The sequence below is a fragment of the Oryza sativa genome, chromosome 2 (assembly GCF_034140825.1).
Source record: "Oryza sativa Japonica Group chromosome 2, ASM3414082v1".
Lineage (NCBI taxonomy): Eukaryota > Viridiplantae > Streptophyta > Magnoliopsida > Poales > Poaceae > Oryza > Oryza sativa.
This window is the reverse complement of record NC_089036.1, coordinates 34,586,119-34,608,981: the sequence shown is the minus strand read 5'-3', so window position 1 is coordinate 34,608,981 and position 22,863 is coordinate 34,586,119. Positions and strand designations below refer to the sequence as shown.

The 22,863-nt window shown below is 39.3% G+C and overlaps 3 protein-coding genes across 31 annotated transcripts; 2 read left to right on the top strand and 1 right to left on the bottom strand.

The window, feature by feature from the left end:
- Positions 1 to 3,254: 3,254 nt before the first annotated feature.
- On the bottom strand, positions 3,255 to 3,638 carry LOC107277968 (uncharacterized protein Os02g0798501-like). The gene has a single exon (XM_015769636.3). It carries the CDS (start codon positions 3,636 to 3,638, stop codon positions 3,255 to 3,257), a length of 384 nt encoding a protein of 127 aa, XP_015625122.1.
- A 7,618-nt stretch (positions 3,639 to 11,256) lies between these two features.
- On the top strand, positions 11,257 to 13,428 carry LOC136355193 (cyclin-B1-2). Of its 2 annotated transcripts, none has more exons than XM_066307518.1 (4): positions 11,257 to 11,413; positions 11,512 to 11,612; positions 12,368 to 12,465; positions 13,117 to 13,428. In XM_066307518.1, coding segments are annotated over exons 1-4 (327 nt in total). In that variant the 5' UTR covers positions 11,257 to 11,287; the 3' UTR covers positions 13,119 to 13,428. The 2 variants fall into 2 exon arrangements, with proteins under 2 accessions (XP_066163615.1, XP_066163616.1); XM_066307519.1 differs by having other exon boundaries at positions 13,120 to 13,259.
- Positions 13,326 to 22,277, top strand: LOC9272423 (cyclin-B1-2-like). Of its 28 annotated transcripts, XM_066307520.1 has the most exons (19): positions 13,326 to 13,467; positions 13,554 to 13,718; positions 13,869 to 14,009; positions 14,209 to 14,284; positions 14,491 to 14,744; positions 15,909 to 16,006; positions 16,767 to 16,857; positions 17,476 to 17,604; positions 17,728 to 17,823; positions 18,176 to 18,299; positions 18,398 to 18,544; positions 18,635 to 18,703; positions 18,974 to 19,058; positions 19,237 to 19,324; positions 19,997 to 20,108; positions 20,666 to 20,772; positions 20,886 to 20,954; positions 21,362 to 21,417; positions 21,947 to 22,277. In XM_066307520.1, the coding sequence occupies exons 1-3, from the start codon at positions 13,378 to 13,380 to the stop codon at positions 13,935 to 13,937; spliced, it is 324 nt and encodes a 107-aa protein (XP_066163617.1). In that variant the 5' UTR covers positions 13,326 to 13,377; the 3' UTR covers positions 13,938 to 14,009; positions 14,209 to 14,284; positions 14,491 to 14,744; positions 15,909 to 16,006; positions 16,767 to 16,857; positions 17,476 to 17,604; positions 17,728 to 17,823; positions 18,176 to 18,299; positions 18,398 to 18,544; positions 18,635 to 18,703; positions 18,974 to 19,058; positions 19,237 to 19,324; positions 19,997 to 20,108; positions 20,666 to 20,772; positions 20,886 to 20,954; positions 21,362 to 21,417; positions 21,947 to 22,277. The 28 variants fall into 28 exon arrangements, 3 of the variants coding, with proteins under 3 accessions (XP_066163617.1, XP_066163618.1, XP_066163619.1); XR_003240586.2 differs by lacking the exons at positions 13,326 to 13,467; positions 13,554 to 13,718 and having other exon boundaries at positions 13,802 to 14,009; positions 19,295 to 19,324; XR_003240584.2 differs by lacking the exons at positions 13,326 to 13,467; positions 13,554 to 13,718 and having other exon boundaries at positions 13,802 to 14,009; positions 19,295 to 19,372.
- The last annotated feature ends 586 nt before the right edge of the window (positions 22,278 to 22,863 follow it).

Sequence of the window (22,863 nt, the reverse complement as noted above, 5' to 3'; positions counted from 1 at the left end):
TAAATATTTTGAGAATAAACTTAACAAATAGTAGAGCTTAAAATAAATGGACTAAAAAAAATCAATTTCTGGAGCTATCCATATTCCACAGTAGGAACTAAATTCTAGATCACTCAACTCAACTCATATGTCATTTGCAAACATCTCGACCTTCTACATACAAATCTAGAGATCCACTTGTACTAATTCAAGTTCATTTGCCAAGCATATTAAACGGATAGCAAACGCCAAGAGGCTGTATGAAAATAGCCACGTATAGGCCCGGACATGAAAAATGTCACTCTTGCCCTTTCAGTCACGGCCCCACCTGTCATACTCTCTCACCTCTCTCTTTCCCCTCTTCCCCTCTTCCTCTTTATCTCGTGAGCACAGTCGGAAGCAGCGGTGGCCGACAGCCGGCGGCGGGCACGACGAGGGCGCGGCGTGGCGAGGGTGCGACGGGCTGTTGCCACTTATTTGAAGGTATATTTAATTCAGAGATGGTGCATGTCAAAATAAATTAACAAAAAAACATTTTTCTGTTGTTTGTAATTCTTTCTAGGCCCTCCACAATTAATTGATTGAGAATTTCTATTTTAACACTTATTTTCAGGTTGGGAGTGAGGTTCAAAAGGCTTACGGCAAAGGAATGCCAAAATCAGAGTATGCTTGGGATTTATATTGCCTCTAAAATTGCATTAATTATTCTATGGATTTTTCAGTGTGTTACTTCTTTTAACTGCAATAGCAACCTATAAATTCTTTTAACTGCAACAGCCATAATCCTATTTTCTGGTTCTATGAAGGATCTTCAAGGATTGGAAAACTATAGCAGGTGATAATGCACTGGATTATGCAGCAGAATTTTCACATATGCTTGGGTTTGATGGTGTCAAAATGCTTGGGTTGATGCAACTATGTGTAACAAAACATGTAATTTATTCCATCTTGTTTAAATTTCTATATTTTGTTTCTGAAAGACTCGGTTTGATTTCTTTTCCCTCATACAGACCTGGTTTCTTCCAGTGATCATGAAGGTCAAAATGTCAGTGCTCATACTGGAGCAGAGCCATGGTCTAGTTATAGGCCATTAGCACCGTTTATATTGAGGGTAACTGGTGTGGATTTGAGATGACTTTCCTTACCCATATGCTCATGTTATATAATACGTACATGATAGCAAAGGAGCTATATATATATATATATATATATGTATATATATATATATATATATATATATATATATATATATATATATATATATATATATATATATATATATATATATATATATCATGTTATATACTACGTACATGATACCATGCGTTTAAATAATTCAAATAAATATCTATGTCCTCCGTTGTATCTACTGGTCACTTTTTATTTGGATGGTGGATTGTAAGAATATGCTTTCTTGTTACACTTCCAGCCTAAATGGCAGTCATGTCATGAATTAAGCTTAGCGCCATTAATCTGTTACCTAATTTGCCATACACGTATAACACGACCTATTCTATTGCGATGATATTTTACTTGATAGGCTGCACAAACTGGCAAACAACAACTTGGACCTGCTTGATGTGCTAAACAGTACCATGAACATTCGGTTTCCATAATGTGTAGGTTAGCATTATCTTGTTCTAGCTAATCCAAAGACATGTGATTATCTAATGTAGGCCTTTAATTTTTTTTTCAAAAATGTTCTCAGATGACAAAAGAAAAAGATTTAGATCGTCGTCCCGGTCCTGTAGAATATCTCAAATGGGCTGCGATATATTTTTCTAAATGAAGATAGTCCCAGAACATTGGGGGATAGTAATGATATACCAAAAGTAAAATTCCCGTTACATATTTATAACGAACGAAAATTGAAAGACCCCAAAAAAAAATTATATATGTGGAAGAACTTGTTGTCTCAAGCTCCGTTTCACCCTACAGGTCATTGGGAGAACATCCTCTCTATCTTTTATTGTCATGGCTTTGCAACAACTAATGTGATTTAGTAGCTATTGTATGCGATCCATGGAATGACTGTACGCGTGCACCTGTCTCGACATGCCATCAGATGTTAGCATATATGTCTAGCTAGACGCACCAATCCTTTCCGTGTAACTATATGGCCAAAGAGTTCTAGAAAAGGCGTAACCATTGGCATCGTTAAAATTAAAGGTTGAGTTCCGAGAAAATTTCAGACAATATTTTAGGGATGGCGAATCACATGAAAATACTCCAAACATGGTTTATTCAAGGAAAGTTTAGTTCCCTCCTTTACTTTACATGTCAAATGACTTGCACATTAATATAAATTCTATAAATGATTAATTAAATAACTTCCAGTCCAAAAGAAAAACTCATGGCCTGACCGGTCATCACACGACAATGGTGTATTATGTACTAAAACTCGCATTTCTGAAACTTTTGTATAGGCTTGCGAAACAAAATGTTTAGCTTAATTTGTTAAAACAAGATCCATTATTTTCGTCAGGCCCAATATCAAAAATTAAAAAAAATGATGAAATCAAATGTATGTATTATATTGCCTTAATATGGTGTTGTTCTCTAACGAGGAAAAAGATTGTTTCAGTCTTGCACTTAAAAGCTATACTTTTCAAATCGGAACCTTCGATATTGTATTCGTGAAACAACATACCTGTAAACTCATCGATGCAACACATTGGTGCAACATGTCAAGGCAATAACTGAAACATATTTTTTACGCTAGAGAAACATGTATAATATCATCACTGAGGGTACCGGTTTGTAGCTATTCAAAAGCAGCGTGCCTTGAAAGCGGAGAATTAGTTTTGTTTGGAAGAGTTTAGCGTGGCCGCGTGCCTTTTGTGTTCTCTTTGGCTCTGTCATAGCAGTAGGACTAGGAGTAGATGCACGTGTATCGTGGTGCCCTAGTTGTTGCGTTTTCCAAGAGAGCATGATCACAGGGCACGCACCGGACGCGCGGAAGGAAGCATGAACTATATCTATGTACTAACATTGCACGTACTCAAAGTGGAATATGAGACCGAATGTTAAAAGACAAAGCACAACTGGAACTATTTTAATCAATTAAAGATAACAAATGCTTTTAGTAACAATATTGGGTAGAACAACAGACCAGATCGATCACATAGAAGTTATGAACACCAAATAATGAAACAATTGAAGAGGCAAAAGGAACAACAGGACAATGTAATACAAGGCCGACCGCTGGGTGGGAACCATTAATGGGTATCGTCCCTCGATCATGGATGAAGGAACAGATGTGCAGCTCGACACAATCATGCACGTGCGGGAACACTAGAAGCGCCACCTTTCGCTAAGTGTCCATTGAGTTCCTTAGCATCGACGATGCAACTGTCTACGCACTTCTTGTTGGTGGCAGGATCCTCCTTAAATTCTTTGCTACACCCCTCATTGCACAAAGCGCTGAATTGCTCCATCGAGGGCTTCATTCCTCTCTCCAAGGCCCCAAAAAGTTCCCTGTTCGTGAGGATGCAGATGTCTACACAGTGCTTGTGGTCGATGGTGCCTTCTTTTTCCTCGTCGTTGCAATGCTCTGAGCACACAGCTTCTTCTATATCCTTCTCTTCGGTGGCTCGTACTACCGCAACCACCGCCACAAGGGTGGCAAGGAGCAGAGCCATGGTCTTGTTCTGGGCCATTAGCACCGTTTCTATTGAGGGTAACTGGTGTGGATTTGAGATGACTTTCCTTACCCTGATGCTCATGTTATATACTACGTACATGATAGCAAAGGAGCTATATATATATATATGGGGCTGGGAGAGCTTCATGGACCACCAATGAGGCTAATTATATGCATGTTTGTCATCTTTGGTTGCTAGAGATGCGTTCCTTATGACCAGAGAGTGATGAGGTTCTCATGGCATGCGTGCATGCGTTTAAATAATTCAAATAAATATCTATGTCCTCCGTTGTATCTACTGGTCACTTTTTATTTGGATGGTGGATTGTAAGAATATGCTTTCTTGTTACACTTCCAGCCTAAATGGCAGTCATGTCATGAATTAAGCTTAGCGCCATTAATCTGTTACCTAATTTGCCATACACGTATAACACGACCTATTCTATTGCGATGATATTTTACTTGATAGGCTGCACAAACTGGCAAACAACAACTTGGACCTGCTTGATGTGCTAAACAGTACCATGAACATTCGGTTTCCATAATGTGTAGGTTAGCATTATCTTGTTCTAGCTAATCCAAAGACATGTGATTATCTAATGTAGGCCTTTAATTTTTTTTTCAAAAATGTTCTCAGATGACAAAAGAAAAAGATTTAGATCGTCGTCCCGGTCCTGTAGAATATCTCAAATGGGCTGCGATATATTTTTCTAAATGAAGATAGTCCCAGAACATTGGGGGATAGTAATGATATACCAAAAGTAAAATTCCCGTTACATATTTATAACGAACGAAAATTGAAAGACCCCAAAAAAAAATTATATATGTGGAAGAACTTGTTGTCTCAAGCTCCGTTTCACCCTACAGGTCATTGGGAGAACATCCTCTCTATCTTTTATTGTCATGGCTTTGCAACAACTAATGTGATTTAGTAGCTATTGTATGCGATCCATGGAATGACTGTACGCGTGCACCTGTCTCGACATGCCATCAGATGTTAGCATATATGTCTAGCTAGAAGCACCAATCCTTTCCGTGTAACTATATGGCCAAAGAGTTCTAGAAAAGGCGTAACCATTGGCATCGTTAAAATTAAAGGTTGAGTTCCGAGAAAATTTCAGACAATATTTTAGGGATGGCGAATCACATGAAAATACTCCAAACATGGTTTATTCAAGGAAAGTTTAGTTCCCTCCTTTACTTTACATGTCAAATGACTTGCACATTAATATAAATTCTATAAATGATTAATTAAATAACTTCCAGTCCAAAAGAAAAACTCATGGCCTGACCGGTCATCACACCATCGTGTTTTGTTCAATCTCTACTGCGTACCATCACCATCAGCAAACCGTTAGTTGCCCTCCGTTTGGAGCGTTGATTTTTCTCTTAATGCCTGAAATGCCCTTTGATTAATTGACTAAAACCCTAGCCCAAATTTCCTAAATCCTCACCGCCGCCGACCAGGCGCCGCCCTCCCCGTCATCCAGCCACCACGACTCCACCGCCGGCATCCTGGCGCCGCCGCCCACCATGCCTCCACCGCCAGCATCTTGGCGCTGTCGCCCGCAGCGCCGCCGCCCTTCCCTTTGTCCGCCCACTAGGCCTCCACCGCGGACATCCTGGCCCCGTCGCCCGCCGCGCCGCCGTCCTCCCCGTCGTTCACCACCACGCCACCACCGCCGGCATCCTGGCGCCGCCGCCCTCCCCTTCCTCTGCTCACCATGCCTCCACCGTCGGCGTCCTGGCGTCATCGCCCACAGTGCTGCCACCCTCCCCGTCATCTGCAGCGCCGCCGCCCTCCCCGTCGCCCGCAGCGCCAGCGCCCTCCCCGTCCTTTGCCCACCACGCCTTCACCGTCGGCGTATTGGCGCCGTCGCCCGCAGCGCCGCCGCCCTCCCCATTCTCTACCAACCACACCTCCACCGCCGGCGTCCTGGCTTCGTTGCTCGCAGCACCGCTGCCTCGTCCAACCGCCCACCGCCCCTCCACTTCCGGTGTCCTAGCGCTTCCATCCCCATCACTGTCGTCCCCGACGCCACTGCAACCGTCGTCCCCAGCGCCGCTGCAACCGGTCGCCCACCGCCAGCAAGGAGCTGGCCTTCCTTATGACAACAAGGAGGTAGCCATGCCTGTAGAATGGGCTAGGGGCAAATAGGTCTTTTTAGAGCTCTAACAGAGGTTAACTAGACAGTGATGGCACATAGTAGAGGTTGAACAAAACACGGTGGTATATTATAGAACTTTACAATGTCAGTGGTAGATTGTAGAAGGGTGACAAACTCAGTAGTACTGAGTGCATTCTCTCTTGTTTTTTCCCTTTCACTTTTGTTTTTCATGTAGTACAAGAAAAGAAGATAAAACATTTGATGGATTGTAAATAACATTGATGGAGTAACTAATGAGAATTAATCATGTATAAGATGTAAAAGTTACTTCCTGATAACATGGAAGTTACTTCCTAACATGTAATAACTTACTTTTAAATTAATAAAATATTTGAATATATTTAATATGGATCTTGTTTTATCGCATATTTTAAGTGGAGCACAATGGTGCAAATAGATTTTCAAAACAATATGTGATTTAAAATATATAAGTTATTAAAGAGGTTAAAAAAGACACACTATCGTATTTTTCAAGTTGAAAGGAGACACTAGATGGAGTGGCTACCACTAGCTATGTAGTCACGTCCATTGAAAAAAGGCATGCATTAAAGCTACTTCTTTTTATAAGTTACTCTATAATATATGTAAATTACTTTTATTTTTTATTAATTTACTTTTATACGTCTAAGAAGTAATTTAGTGAAATCTAAAAGTAATTTAGATATATTATAAAAGTAATTTACAATTTTTCATCAAAATATAATCACGTGAGATCTTGTTATAAAGATTTAATTGTTACGAACACAACGGTGTAATCGAATCGTAGATCGGATGAGTAGTTTAAGAGAAAATTTTATTTGAAGTATAGGTGGATAGGATCTCTCATAGATGGAGTGAGACAAACCAGTTACCACTAGTTGTGTAGTCACGTCCAAATTGATAACCTCAAAGTTTTATATATATAAGAAATAGAAAAATTACATAAACAAGGTATCTTACACTTATAAAAAAAAATCATATAAAGTAAACATCATGCATGGTACATTTTGTTATCACCTAATATATCTGCCCTAATATTCGTGCAAACTACATATAGTATGTAGATAGATTGTGAGGACATGTGAACTCGCGTGAAAAAAAAAATCCAACTAAGAATTTTATTAACTGTTGCCGAATACGAATATCTCGTTGGCCATCCATGCAGCAGTCGGGCTGGGCCGGCCCAGCCTAGACCAGCCCACCAGGAAGAGGAAACTGAGTCAGAGTCAGACATGGGCTGCCTCTAATATACAGTGCATCGAGCCCGAATATGATCCGTCTAATTACACGTTACTTCCTCCGTTTCATATTATAGGACTTTCTAGCATTGCCCACATTCATATAGATGTTAATGAATCTAGACACATAATGTGAAATGGAGGGAGTAGTAAAAATATGTTTCCTAGAATCCACCCAATTGAGCTTTATTTTGATCTAGGTCAGATATTAAGGCAAAGTACAGTGATATTATATTATCTAAAATATTAATTCAAAACCATCAATAATCATATTTAATCACTTCAATACCAATATATTAGACAATGTACATCCACACTTCCACAAAAAATGGTTGAGAATAAAGTACATGTTCCAAGCAATTCCACGATTTCTGAATCATTAACACACACGGAGCTGGCAAAATGGAGCTGGAAAAATCTAGAAGTATCACACATTGACACACCACTACAATTATAGGATAGATGAAATGAATACATTGTGAAACAACAGTCATCACTTCTTCATTTTTCCATCTCTATCATTCAGTCAAGCATATTTGATCCCTTCTATAGATTTTTATAGACTTCTATTTTGTTATCCTCTCCTGCAGTAAGCTGTGTGCATCTTTACAAAGATCAGTGCTCTCAGGGTCACTTGCTTTCGTAAGACGCAATTGCATACGTCTTAGAGTGATTGTCAAAATAAAAGAGTTTAGTAAAAATGTTAATTAGTTATGTAAAAATAATAATTGTCTTATAGAGTAACTCACATGCTACAGGGATATAAATATATTTGTATTACTTAGCAAGTATAGCAGTGCAGAATATGGTCAAGAGAATAAATCAGGGATCATGAACGGTTCAAAATGTGCCATCAATGGGGCTATCCTATATTTCCTGAAAGAGTCATCCACTGTTTTTCCTTTTTGATAGCAGTCAATGACACAACGACAAAATGTTCAATGGGATAAAAGAGTACCAATAGGATTAAACTGTTTTTTTACCATCATGTTTTTACAGTGAGTAACGAGACCAAAACTCCAATTGGTTAATTAGTACGTACCAATTAGAGAAATCTTCAAAAAATGAACCAAAACTCCCCGCGATTACCTTCCACAATTCCACCTTTTCTTCTCTACACAAGCCTGAAACAGAGTAAACATTTGTTTTCACATGGAAAAAATTCCATCAGGCAGTCGGCCATAATGAGAAAGAGCATCCAATCAAGCTATGTATCATTTTTGCACTGCACTAAATATCAGAGATTTGCAGCATTTTTCACTGCACTAAATATCAGTAATGTAAAATATTATTAAAAAGGAAGCTTAACATAAACTTGTTAGTTTTTCTTTGAATGAATAAACTTGTTAGTTCTTACGTACATACTACATACCAACGAAAATAAGGGAGGACCAGATGTGCATTCAGTGATGGTGGCAGTGTAGGAGCCTATTGTGTAGGCGGCTGACCGTCTGTCTTCGCATTGTGGCAGGTAGTCATCGCCTGATTTCATGAACCTGAGCAGTTTAAAAATGAAGAAATATACATCGCTTCAGAAGCACCAGAAAATAAGATAGAATGAACCTGAGCAGTTTAAAAGTAAACATCGCACATGGTACAAAAGCAGAAATCAATTAATTTCCGGGAGATATAATGAGCATTGCACAAAGCAATGGTTGAAAGGCATTATAATCATACAGTCCATTTTGTCAGATATTTTTAATACATACACATATTTGTCTATTCGATATATAATTCTAATCATGGAAGTGTATATTTCATCGTCGATAATTAACTCACTTTTCCTTAAACTAACTCTAGAAAATCCCAATAATTAGAATCTAATCAGAATCTGCTTGCAAGTATCGGGTTTTTCATTAACCAATCAACCAATCGCAGCAGAGGAAATTTAGGGGGAGAGGATAAACCAAGGCAATTTCCGCCTTACCTTCTGCGCCTTATCACGATGCGAACAAATCGATTTGTCAACTACAGTACAACACTAACTACCTCATCCTGATGAAGGCATGAAGCAGAGAAGAGAATCTGAATTTATTCAGACATTAAACATCTGATTTTTTTTCATAAATTCACTAATAAACTGGTAAGTTGTTCCTTTAGAGTTTAGACAATACATTGAAAGTGCTTGCACATTACTAATGCATGGCATTTTACATATTCAGGTGTCATGAATAAAAATGTAAACCAAATTTGACTTTTTAAAGGGAAAAATTATCACTGCACAAATCAGAACTTTCCATGTGGTTTAATAGAGCACAATTCCACCATTGAAGTAAAATCTCATTATGTATATAACCTTCGGTACACATCACAGAAACTGTATACAACGGAAAGTAAAAGAAACTCTCAATATTGGCATCATGATTTAGATAATAAAATTCTTCTTTTAACTTGGATGTCAATTTGGATGTTGATCTCTTAAGAGAGCACACAACATGTCTATCAATTTAATTGGTTTCCTGGGTTATGTTGTTGACCAAGCAATGAAGTTCAAAAGAAATTATCTAAATTTTCAGATATAAACATCCCAATAACGACTTACCTTGTTGGCGAGCGGATCGCAGCCTGTGCGAGGCCAGTGCCGGGGTTGAGAAATCCGACCACCGGGACTTGGAATCTCGAACTCGCACGTGGCCAGAGGAAGGGGCTGGTGCCGGGGTCAACCGCGAAAACAGGGCGGCATCACTAAGGCCAGATCGGAGCAAGAGGGAGGAGCGCCAAAAATCAAATGGAAGACATCAAACCCAAATCGTGCTTATAACTTATTTAAACTGTATAACTACGAGAATCCAGTTTGTGAGTATTTTTTAAGCTCTGTTGAACACATGATAACATCATAATATTGTATTCACATCATCACAATACATGATCTATTTAAATTGAGAAAATAATTTACAGAACCAAAAGCTGGTCTGCACCTGAATTGCCAGCATCACTTGTTTCAATCCAACATAACAGAATGACCAGCACGCATGTTTATTGTACTATATAAATTTACACCCTACTTATCAAAACCCAAGACATCATAACCTACTCTCATTCTTCAGTAAAATTAGCAACCAGAAATTAAATGGGCATCCCACAAAGGAATTTAACCTTCTCACATCACAAGAACATGCATATAATTTCATATGCAAAAATTGCAAAATATTATATCCATGTGAATTAAATTCACTCTTCCAATATAGCAAGCAAGGTGTACACCTCAGAACAAGTAACAATGAGTGTAACACATCAACAGAGGCGGCTTATCACCATATTGGGTTCAGGAATGATCTCCTCTAGATGGTAGATTGTCTAACATTAGTCAATTGACGGGTGACTTCAGAGGGAATTCATCTGAAACAAAAGGCTGTTGGCTCTTGTTAAATACTCCATTGTTGTTCTGATGGTATTTGCAGCCGCAACCAACTAAAATATTCCCTAATTGCTCCTTGAGCAAACAACTCCCAATCCAATCCACAGAACATTCAATCCTGACCAAGCGATTGTGATGGGACACTAACCGAGCAGATGAATTATAGAACTAAGTAACAGAGTACATAATTAAATTTGAGGGAAAAGGGGTACCCTCACACGCTTGCGTCCTCACGGCCGAGGAGCTTGACCGGAGTTCTTGTCTTCGGCGACATTACCTGAGACGCCGGGAGCTCGTCGGGCCCGAGTATCCTCCCTGGCCACCATGACCCGTTCCGTCGCCGGGGATCATCGTGTGGGTGCGGTGACGGAACGGTGACGTAAATCCTGGACGACGACGGATGCGACGACGGTGATGGGGATTGGTTGAGGGCGAGCCGGCGGCGGGGATCGGTGGCGGCGAGACGACGGATGCGACGAAGGCGGAGCGGCGGCAGTCGAGGGTGGCGGCGACGACGGCGGAGCGGCGGCAGTCGAGGGCGGCGGCGACGACGGATGCGACGATGGGTGACGGCGGAGTGGCGGCAGTCGAGGGCGGCGGCGATGGTGGTGGCGCGGGGATCGGTGGCGGCGAGACGACGGATGCGACGACGGCGGAGCAGCGGCAGTCGAGGGCGGCGACGACGGCGGTGGCGCCGCGTGAGAGGGAGAGATTAGGGTTGGGGAGCGGCGCGCGGTTGGGGAGGGGCGGGGACGCGTGAGAGCGAGAGAAAGGGGGCGGAGAGGAGGGCGCGGTGGAGAGGTGGAGACGATCCTGAGCGTTGGATTTTACACAGAGATGATCTGGACCGTTCCATGAGTAATGAAAGAATGAGTGATGAGTGAAGAGAGAGAGAGAGAGAGAGAGAGCTTCGCAGGCGACGATGGCGAGCGGCGGCGTGGTGAAGAAGGAGATCGGCGGGAACCACGACGTCGTCCGCTTCGGCGTCAACGACAGCGTCAAGGGGGACCTCGCGCCGCCGCACCCGCTCCAGGCCAGCGTCCACAAGGTCTTCTTCTTCTTCTTCTTCTTCTTCTTCTTCTTCTTCTCCCCCCCTCTCGCCCTCGAAACCCTAGCTAACACGCTGAATCCCCGCCGCGCGCGCAGGAGGCCAAGTTCTGGGCGGACAAGAAGAGGTTCGGCGCGGAAGCCATCTACGGATCCGCCTTCAACATCCGCAAGGATCTTGATGCCCAAATCCTCTCCAAGTAATTCACTGTCCTATCCCCATGTAATTTCCGCTGCAATACCACCATCTGTCCAAGTTGATAGATAGGCACTAGTAGTTCCATCTGAGCAGGCAGTATTACATGTCTTGTTGGAACTGTTAGGTCCGTAAACTTAAGTGGGCTGGCTTATTATGGGCACGAGATATGCATATTTGAATTCGATGTGGTTTATATCCTCCCTGTGTTTGTTAAGATTGCCCTTGCAGTTAGCTCGTTTTTTTTTTTTTTTTGTGTGTGTGTGTGTGTGTCTAGTTGTAAATCTGGTAGTAGCTCTTTGCATTTACTGCAAGTCTGCAACTCTTTTCCTATGTGCGTATTATATCAGTGATGTTATTGTTGGTGGTCATCAGTTGTATTCTGCTGACAGTGTGCAAATTCCTTCTGAAACTTCTTGTTATATACGCCAATTTTCCTGGTTAGAATAGTTGATTCTCAAAATATTGTGCATGTGTAGTATTTTGAGCATCTCCACATATCGATATGCTCAGGTTACTAAGATTTTGTTGATGCTTTGTATGTTCTAGTATGGATCACTCAGAATGCTTGAATCCCTTGGTCTGGTTGAATTCACAGTATCTTGATGTTGTTTTTGTTTGTCTGCCCCTTCTAGTAACAATTAGCACATCAATACACTGCAAATAGGAGAAAAACAGCACGCACAACTCATCTCCATTGCTTTTAATTGGGCAGGCTAACATGAAAGATGTTTTGATTGATGATTTATCTGTTGCCAGGTTCCAAAGGCCCCCTGGTGCATTGCCGTCATCTATGCTAGGATATGAGGCACTGACTGGTTCCTTAGATGATTTTGGGTTTGAAGATTATCTTAACTGTAAGGATTGCTGTCCTTTGATTTCCCCTGAATCTTATTGCTTGCTTTTCACATTTCTTTGCAACTATTTGGGAACCAACTTTTGCTTATTTATTATATTCATGTTTATGTTCTTTATTGGAGTCAGGGAGTGCCACCAAAGTTCTATTTACCTTCATATGAATTCTTGTTTGTTTACTTTTAACAGGGCAAAATTGTGTAGTCGTTTTTCTCGAACATAAAACTATGTAGTCTTGTGGCATCTTGGTATTGGTAGTTTAGAAGTTCTTGGAAAACAAAGGGTCATCTTGATAGATTTTTGGTGTTAGGATGTACTACCTCTAGACTCTAGTCAAATTTATTCGGCGTTAGAAACAATGCCAAATAAATTTGGCTGGAGGGAGTACTTGAAATAATAATAATTATCTCAAATTGGTTGTTTTATTCCGTCATCATGATATCCACAAATTATATATTTTGCTTCTGTCGGTGCTTTGAGCTTGGTTTGGCTTTACTTTCCATGCAGAACTTACATCTCATCACCATTCATTAATGCTGATTTATACTAATCACCACAAAATACAGCCGATATAGACTATATTTCAGTTCCACCGCCCTTGCGACAACTTTTTTCTTGTCAAGTATTTACTCGTCCTATTGTTACTTATAAAGAAGAAGAAAAATAAGGATTCAAGCACCAAGAAGCAGCCGGCGAGGGAGGCCGCTGCTGCGAACAGCGAGTCGAGGGCGATGGTGGCGGAGAGGGAGAAGGAATACGACCGGCTGTCTAAGTTCCTCGTGGTCTACCTCAATGCTATTTGAGACGCTGCGGCCTCCGAGGATGGCTGGGTCCTGGGACGTGGAGCTCTGGAATTGCTGCTCGGCGGCACCGCCTACACACAAGCGACAAGTGCGCCACAAATCTCTCTCTCGATGCAGCAAGTGCAGCGGAGGGAGCTGCAACTGGTCGCCGTTTCTGCCATGCTGATAGATTGCAAGTACGAGGAGATTTGGGCCCCAGAGGTAGCAACATTTTATCCCCTTTGCTCTGCACTGTCCATTTCTAGCAGGGACTTGTTCTGATTGGATCTCTGTGTATGTATTTGCAGGTGAACGACTTCATCTTCATATCAGATAGTGCATACACTAGGGAACAGATTCTTGCAATGGAGAAGGGGATTCTGAATAAGCTTCAGTGGAATCTCACCATTCCTACACCATATGTCTTCATTATGATGCTATCTGCGTCTGCAGATAACAAAAGTGACAAGGAGGTAAAGAGCCATGGCTTTTGTTTGTTTCTGTTTACCACCAGATTATATTTCATTGCTAAGCGACAAGTTTAAGCGTGTACTCAAGATTTCTTTTGGTGAATGCTGATGGAGCACATGGCCTTCTTCTTCGCTGAATTGGCACTGATGCAGTACGGGCTGGTGGCATATGCCTCTGCTGTCTATGCAGCCAGGCCCAATCCTCGTCATTTCTATATATGAAGAAATTGCTGGATCCATCCTCTCGGCTAACTAGGACGTTGTTCCACTAGATCTCCATTATTCCTAGTGCAGGTTCGTCACTTTGTCCCCAATCGAGCTAATTCTCTTTCCAATCATTATTGTGATTATTGCAGATTTCTTTGTGGCCCAGTTATCAATTTTCAACAGATTTCAGTATCCGAATCTGCTCCTTCTTTCCGATACAACAATATTTGGACTAGCAGATTAACTACTACATTTCGCTGAACTAGCTCCTTCGGTTTCATCACAGGTTTATTTGGATTACATAATCCCCTATCGGTTTAGTTCCCTTTATTGTTGAACAATTGGAGATAATATCTTTCACGGTATGGACAAACACTAGAAATCTGTTTTTTAATTGCTAACTATGCAATTCCTACATACGCTAATTTGTTTTCCATTTTCCTGTTTTGTTATTATTCATGTTATTTTTGCAACAATCCAGCAGCTTTGTATTTCATACTGGTGTTCGTATTTTTTAATTGTACCAGGGAAACTCTGAGCAGTTATCTTCTTCACTTAATCATTGCAGATAATTCGTACCACTGAGCAAAATTCAATGATGCAATTATTTTATATGCAACTCATTTGGTGAACAAGATGTATCTTGTGGCAAACAACGAGATGAAAAGTTACTTGATCCTTCAGGCATACCTGTGATTTTCCAATCTATTCTTTGCACGTTCTTGGAAAGATTGGTTGTCCCTGATAGCTGTCCGTAGTGATTCATGGATACTGTGTGGCATTTTACTTTGGGGCTCATTTTGGATTTGATAAAGAAGTCAGGTTTGCTCCTAATTCAATTTTTTCCCTGTTGATTTGCACCACCTTTTCTCAAGCCTGTCATTTTAATTATATATGCTCTACCACTCTACTAATTAATTCTCACTCTGTGTGCAAGGATGTGTGGTAGTGCAGTCACATACTTACATGTTGTGAGTCTAGATTATTTTAGTGACACATATCATGATTTACAATCTGACAACGAATCATTCTAAAATGATTTGCTCCATTAACTGTCTTAATTATCACGAACCCAGATTTGGTTTGTCACAATATTAACTCTTGATAAATCCTTTCACGTAAATCAACAGACTACACTTTGTTAAGTCCGCCTCCCAAAGAAATTTTGCTACCTTCTGTCCACACCTCTAAACAAAACCACCTATGATAGCTAAAAAAATACCAATCCGAATTAAGATAATAAGTTTAGCCGTCACCATCTTCTCAAATTGCTTTTTGCCCACATAATTAGTCAGAGTGATCAGCTGAATGCTTTTCCCACTCAGCAGTGCTCTAAAATGTTACTGACAAATTCATTTTGCCAAACAAATTTAGTTCATTTACATTCCAGAAATGTATATGTCCTATCAGTTGAACATACTTGCAGGGATTATTCCTTGAGTCCTTGTCTCCTTGAAGTTAGTTGTTATTGTGCCAATGTTGAAATATTCAGTATATTTGCTGAATTTTCATGCTTTATTGCTCTGCAAACCATGGTTCCTGATTTCTACTCTGTGTACTATTTTGGTTCAGACTGGTTAAATGTGTTGGAGTACTTCAATTTTTACTGTTTCATGAGTTCAAAATATAAATTAATCATTCCAGTGAAGCATCGTACTGTGCTATTCTGAGTTGTATGCTGCAAAGGTTAAATTGTGCCTCCATCCACTTTCAAACTGAAATTATCACGGAAGAATGTACAGCAAATATTCTCTTCACCTATCTTTTCTGAAGTAGGAATGTGTCCTAATCCAGTTTCACTTTTTACCCTGCTGCTCTGAATAATCAACAGAAAGAGATGTTCTACTGCTTTGTACTTCATCTCTGGCTGCTACTAGCACTCTGAAGAATCACCCTGAGCTTATCACCCGTCATTTCCTCTCTCTCCTTTCTCTCTGTCTTGGTTGAAATTACATTTTGATTGGTTCTTTGACAACTGTGGAGCAGATTGCCAAGAGAAGGTCAGCTCATCTGCTGAAGTATCCTACTGTGACGATTATAAGCCCTGGGATCAGTAACACTAGAGTCCATTCAAGACTCCATAAGTAATGCCATGGCAGATGTGCATATTTGCTCTTAATATAATAAACACCAGTTGTGTACCTTCGGATAATTTATATTGCAGTTTGTCAAGAACATAGCTAAATTCTAATTGAGAAAGGAAGTTCTGCATTGAACGGATCACAGTTCTTATGATTTAGTGTAAATGATTCAGTCAGGCCGTGCATTTTCCATAGTTCATTTTCAAAAAAACCTTGTTCTTTAATGGGTCTATCTGTAAATGCAGAGAGCACATACCTTATTCAAATAATCAAGATAGATCAGATTATTTTCCTTTTGATAAAATTTATCGAGTTAAATTCAAGCCAGATAGACCCACGGGAAGTTTATATATGATGTGTGTAGTATGCATGAAACTTAGGATGTAGGTTTTCTTAGTAAAGTTACATCCTACAAAATAATGTTCGGATACACTACACTTTCCACATTCGCATACAATTACTAATTAAAAAAAGATGTTAGCACCACAACAGCCCACTGTATTGTTTGCAAACAAACACTTCATAGCCACAATTACTACAGGTGGAAAAAAAAAACTACCTCATCTTTATTAACCCCCACCTTCTTGCACATACTCTGCATCCACTACTTATCAAAACTACAACTTTTAGATTTGTTAACTATGTCTATAAAATACTATATCCGTCTAGGAATGCGCCTTGGATTCTATGTATTATCAATGCAATATTTAAAACTTATAATTACATTTTTACAACTATTCATATACGAGTTCTATACACTCAGTGCTAGGTCCTAACAGAATGCTGAGGCCCTCAAGTTCAAAAGATTATCACAGAGCCGGCAACAACTCATTGATTGGTCAGTAAAAATAAAGGTAAATAAAGAAGCGTATTCAGTATTGGAAAACGTGCAAACAAATACTTATTATACATATTTTCAAAAAAAAAAGCTATGAAAAATTACCATCTTTCAAGTAAAGCAACAATTCTTAACTTAAAGAAAAACTTAAATATTTATCGATAACAGTACAAACCTAATGTAAAAAAAAGTTATAAATCAATTTATTCAAATTTGTGACAACTCTCACGGCACGCCGCGCAACCACATCTAGTAGTTTATATGGGCACTTGACCTCCCTAGTACAAGGAAATAATCATTATTTCTCCCTAATTAAGACTTTCCTTGTTGAAAAACTTTCCAAATCTCTAATCCTTGATTGTGTTGTTGCTGCTTGCTGCGCATGTGCCTGGCTTCCATCTTTGCTGCTTGCTGCACATGTCGCCCCACATGACACCTTCACTCTTCTTAGAGCAGATACAGTAGCAGACTATAAGCCAGCTATAAACATATTTGAGGAAGATAAAAGAGGAGAGATAAGAGCAGATAAAAGAGGAGAGATTAGAGCAGCGGGCTATTAACACTTCTTTTGTGTTAATTCCCATCAAGACTTCTTTTGTGGCTGGCTATTAACTGTGTTATGGACTATGCACAGGTTTCAAAGGAGCATGGGGGTTTCATGAGATTTATCCAGGTTTCTTGCCTAGGAGCATCGGCCTCTTCTTCTAGAATGCTGAGGGCCAAGGCTGCTGGGGAAGAATCTGTGTTGAAGGAATTTCCTGAGGTGATCATCTGCATTAGGCAATACTGAACTTCTGTTTCTATACTACCCAAAGTTAGAAGCAAACATGTCCCATTTATGTTGGCGGTTACTTTAACCAAACTTCTGTGTTGCATGGATCAACAGGCTACAATTATGAGGCCTGCAACTATGATTGGCACAGAAGATCGGATTTTGAACAGATGGGTACAGTTTGCTAAAAATTGATTCCCGGTCTACAAAGTAATTGAGCTTTCCTGTTGGCTGTTGTCGTAATCCCTTGACTCAAAATTTAGTCTAGAACATTAATTGATCAGAGAATACAGGCCTCATCATTTGCCCTATGGCTTGATTTGAATTTTAAAACTTGATTTTGAAGTTGGTTTTGATGCTTTTACAACGTAGTTTCTTTTTCAGCATTAGCTTTTATTTAAGCCACTAAGGACACATGTAAAAGTTTTACTCATAAATTACTTTTTTTATCACTAATAAGCCATTACGGCTTTTAATCAGTCATAGGCAATCAATGGGGACCTGCATCTTAAACTTCCACAGCAGGTGAGATTACATGAATGCAACCTTTTGGTTTTTGCAGGATTCAGCCTGTTTATGTTGTGGATGTTGCTGCTGCTATTGTCAACTCCCTCAAGGATGATGGCACCAGCATGGGAAAGAGCTACGGACTTGGTGGACCAGAGATTTATACTGTTCATGATCTGGTAATTATCATGCACAACATTTTGTTATGCAGCAATGAACGAATCTTCAAGTTGGTTGGTCAGAGTTTTTTTATATAAAAATGTTCTGGATGTTACAGGCTGAGCTGATGTATGAGACAATATGTGAATGGCCACGGTACATCGATGTTCCTCTTCCTATTGCAAGGGTATGAACTTAAATAATATCTTGTGTTGGTCAAGGCGAATGGCCACGGTACATCGATGTTCCTCTTCCTGTTGCAAGGGTATGAACTTAAATAATATCTTGTGTTGGTCAAGGCAACCTGAGTATTGGATTGTCTCGTCTTTTGACCGTCATGCTTTGGGTTGTGCAGGCTATCGCATCTCCTGAAAGCTGATAGATTGGGATTTTTTTTTTCAATACTCTAAGCCTCTAATGAAAGGTGCATATGGACTTTTATTTTAGATGTTCTAACTTTGTTTTGTCTCTACCTCTCAAATTGTTACTATATATGTACTCTTCAACCTGCCGCATAGGTTGGCACATGTTTATAAGGTCAAATGGAATATATTTCTTGTGTTTTTACTATCATTTGGTTTAGTTCTTTCACACAGCAATGTTGCTATTTCTATTGTTGCTTCCCGCCCTGGAAAAAACACGGCTCAAGCCGTGAGGTCTTCATTTGCTTCTCTTGTGACCAATTAATCTGTAGGTTTGGGTCCAAAGTATGCTTTCGCAACCAAGTGATGAAAAAAAAAACAATCTGGTTGGGGATGTCAATTGGTTGGTTCATACAAGTGAGTTGATTTGATTATTTAATTTCCTCTAAACAATACCTCTAATATTTAATGGTCAAGGATGCCATACCATATATACTGTTGGCACTTGTATACCACGTGCTTAGGCTGCCATAAAATGATTTGCCATTTCTGGCAAATGATGTAAATGATGACATAGAAAAGTAAAAAATTGCAGGAATAAACCTATGACATTCGCAACTTTTTCAAGTGAGGGATCTGTTTTTTGGTTGCAGCTGACAGTGTCATCACGTTGTGGGATCCTGGTAATAATATCACATTTGTTGGTATGATTAAAGAGGCACTATTTAGTGGTATGCTACTATCTTTGAAATGTTGTGGATGAAGCACTGTGAGTTGCTTGTGAGGAAGATCAAGCACATGGTTGCTGTAATTCTGCTTCTACCTACAATATCTTTTTAGATTTTTTTTTATCAATGAAGGATTCTCCTATTTTAGTAGTTAGTACCACATATTTTGTAGCAGTTTGGTTGAGGTCTTGATGAAAAACGAAACTCGAAAGTTCTCTACATATTCCCATCTTTGTTATATTAGAAATCATAACATTCTTTGCTTAATAGTCATTTACTCTGAATATTTCTATTTTTTGCTATAGTCCAAGCATTAAATGACCATGCTCTGATTTATAGTGTTTTCAAGAATGCCGAGCTATTGTAATTTAAAAAAAAAAAAAAAAAAAAAAAAAACTGTCTTTCTGATTTTGGGGCTATATTTTATTCATGTATTATAATTCCCATTTCTCCTTTGGTTGGGAACTTGTGATGTGATAGACTTTGGTAGTACATTTTTATGTTGCTTTAAGTGGAGATTGAGAATTGAACTTTGAGAATCATCTGCATTGCAAATATCACTTTGGTATTGCTGTTCTTACTCTGATTAAGTTTACAAAACGATGATTCTCATTGTATGCTGTGCAGGAGCTATTCAAGGCAAAAGAATAAATAAGATCCTATCGTCTTCAACGTGGTGCTATCATCCTTGGTCATCAGGGAAAACTCAGAAGACCATGAACCACTCCGGCCACTCATAGTAAGAAACATGATCATAACCCCATGCTAAGATTGGTTCTGTAAACCTAGATTTTTGTTTTAATCTATAATACCAACAAATTTGAGCCACAAAAAAATCAGTACGAAGAGATCATGCTTAATTTTGTAAATGGCTGACATTCGGAAAAAATGTTTGCCGAATATTTTATTGTTAGTACTATATATTTGTTTTCATAAGATTGGCGTGGCAAGAACCATAACCTTCTTGATGGAAACTCCATCTCTAGAATAGTATGGATTTGAAATTTGTGACATGAATCAGTAAGAGAATCAACTGCATTTGGAATATAATGGTCTATTATGTGTCACATGTTCAGTTTTGAATAAATTAGACACATTAAAGGCTGCAATTAAGATTTTAGGCACTAGATCATAAATTTAAGCACCAGATCATATTCAAACAGCTAACTGCTATCATGCCCTAGCCAATTCGGTTGTATGGATGCATTCAAAATTTCAATTCAGGTCAGTTCTGATCAAAGATGATTGGTAAAAAAGGTACTTCAAAAACATTGACCTCGTATTGACTGACGGCAGGATGAAAAGAATACTTGTGATATACTGGTGTAATAATTGTGGAGCGATGATTCACAAACAAAGGATGCTGTAGTTGCTTAAATGCATTTAAGTTGCGAGGACAGCAGGTATACATTTAAACTGTATTTGGATCAGTGATACTTTTAACAAACATGTAACATTGCAAACAAGAATTTACTTACCATTCGTTTCTATTTATAATGGCTCAACTTTTTTTTAGTCCGAAGATTTGCCTTCTAGATGCGATATCAGGATTGTGAATCAGGTCAAAAGCACTGCACCTGCGATGGTAGGATTTGCCAATGATGCCTTCATAACTAACTCGGAATCAAGTTTGTAGCTCCCATATATCACCAATTGCAGACGATAAACATTACACTGAAAAAAAAAATCGCATCCTACTTAATTAGGTACTGGCGCCAAAGCAAATTATGTGTCAATGTTGTCTTTGTTGATAGGAATGAAGGTATAACACATCAGACTGCTTAATCTGCGTTAAACATGAGAAACCTTTCTTATGGTCTTGTAATAGTTATTACAATAATAGAAATGTTGGTGGAAACAACTAATGGTTTAGATCTTAACTTGATGGGTGGTGGATGACACTGTTTTTGTAGTAGTGTTGAATTCTTGGTCTACTTTTGCTATTTATGAAAGAAATGCGCTAATTTTGTGAATTTTGTCTATCCTTTGCAGGACAGTGGTGGTGAACAGCGTGGCATTCATGACAATAGAGATAGGCAATGGCTGAGGTCAGTACTGGAGCCTTTGGAATTTGAAAAGGATGATTTCTTTCAAAAAAAAAAAAGATTGGGGACCAGTTCAAATTTGAACAAAATTATAAGGAAGCTTGGCTAAATAGGCATATACCTCGTACCTCCATCTAATGAGAGGAAAAGAAACTTACACAATGTCGAGCATTAATATCATTTTTGAATATATTTCTTCGATGGTACCATTGTAGTTTCATCTATTTTACGAATATATTTATATTGAAATTAGTGGTCAACAAATCAAGATGTTTTCCTGACCAACGAAAATGACAGGCTATTTAGAAAATGTTGAATTTATTACATAGTTCTGGACATCAAATGTTATCTATTGACACCAGCAATCTTAAATTTTATTCCTGTTATATATTATTTACCTGGCTAATTTCCAACTGTTTAAACAAATTTACCCAACATGTTGTCACTCTCTTTGCACCAACTGCGTACAGATTTAACTTGCTCTTATACCAAAATAATGAAACTCTCCTTCAATGATGTAAAATGATTGAAGGCAGAAAGTTAATGCTACACGGGAGCTAGCTAGCTACTACTACTCCAGAAGATACTGATTCCTAGCGGGCATGTGGAGTTGTACTACTAGTTAATTAATGGGGCATGTTCAATTAATGTTGGTCGCTGTGTGAAGTGGATCGGAGTAGTAGTATTTATATGGGCACCCAGCAGGCAGGGGAGGGATCAAAATCGAGCGCACACGTACTGTACTTACTGCCAGCCACTAACAAGAGTCAGACAATGGACTCAAAGAAGGTCGCGTATGCTGTTTTTATCGTCATTCTCCTAATGACGGAGGTAGCGGCCGCCGCTGCCGCTGGAGGCAGCGCCCGTGGGACTGGTGGTACAGGTACATCATCTTGTCATCTCTTAAGTAGTACTGTAGTATCGATCTTTTCATCTGCATATATATATATATATATATATATATATATATATATATATATATATATATATATATATATATATATATATATATATATATATATATATATACTGTCCTTACTTGTGCATATATGCTTTTTCTTTCTTCTTTTGTTTAGGTGATCGCGCCAACGATGAAGAGAAATTTATCTTTGGCCATCTGAGCAAAGCAATATTAATTTACATAGCCAGTCACTTCCCAGGTCACATTAAAGAGTGCGTCAACCACGTCGAAAACCAGTGTGGCTGGGCTCCGGCGCCTGGATGCCTGAAAGAGGCATTAGCCACATGCGCCAAATAAGGCGCCCGCTGCTTCGCTTCCTCTGGCGGTCTGGCCCCTCTCCGCATAAATAATTGTAATAAGGGGTCCTAGTGAATATATATATATATATATATGTGGTACTCACTGCAGTGAGTATGTATTATGTACTACTTATTATATAGTAATAAAATTTGAATAAAGTAATATTTGAGCCTGCAGATTTTGACTAC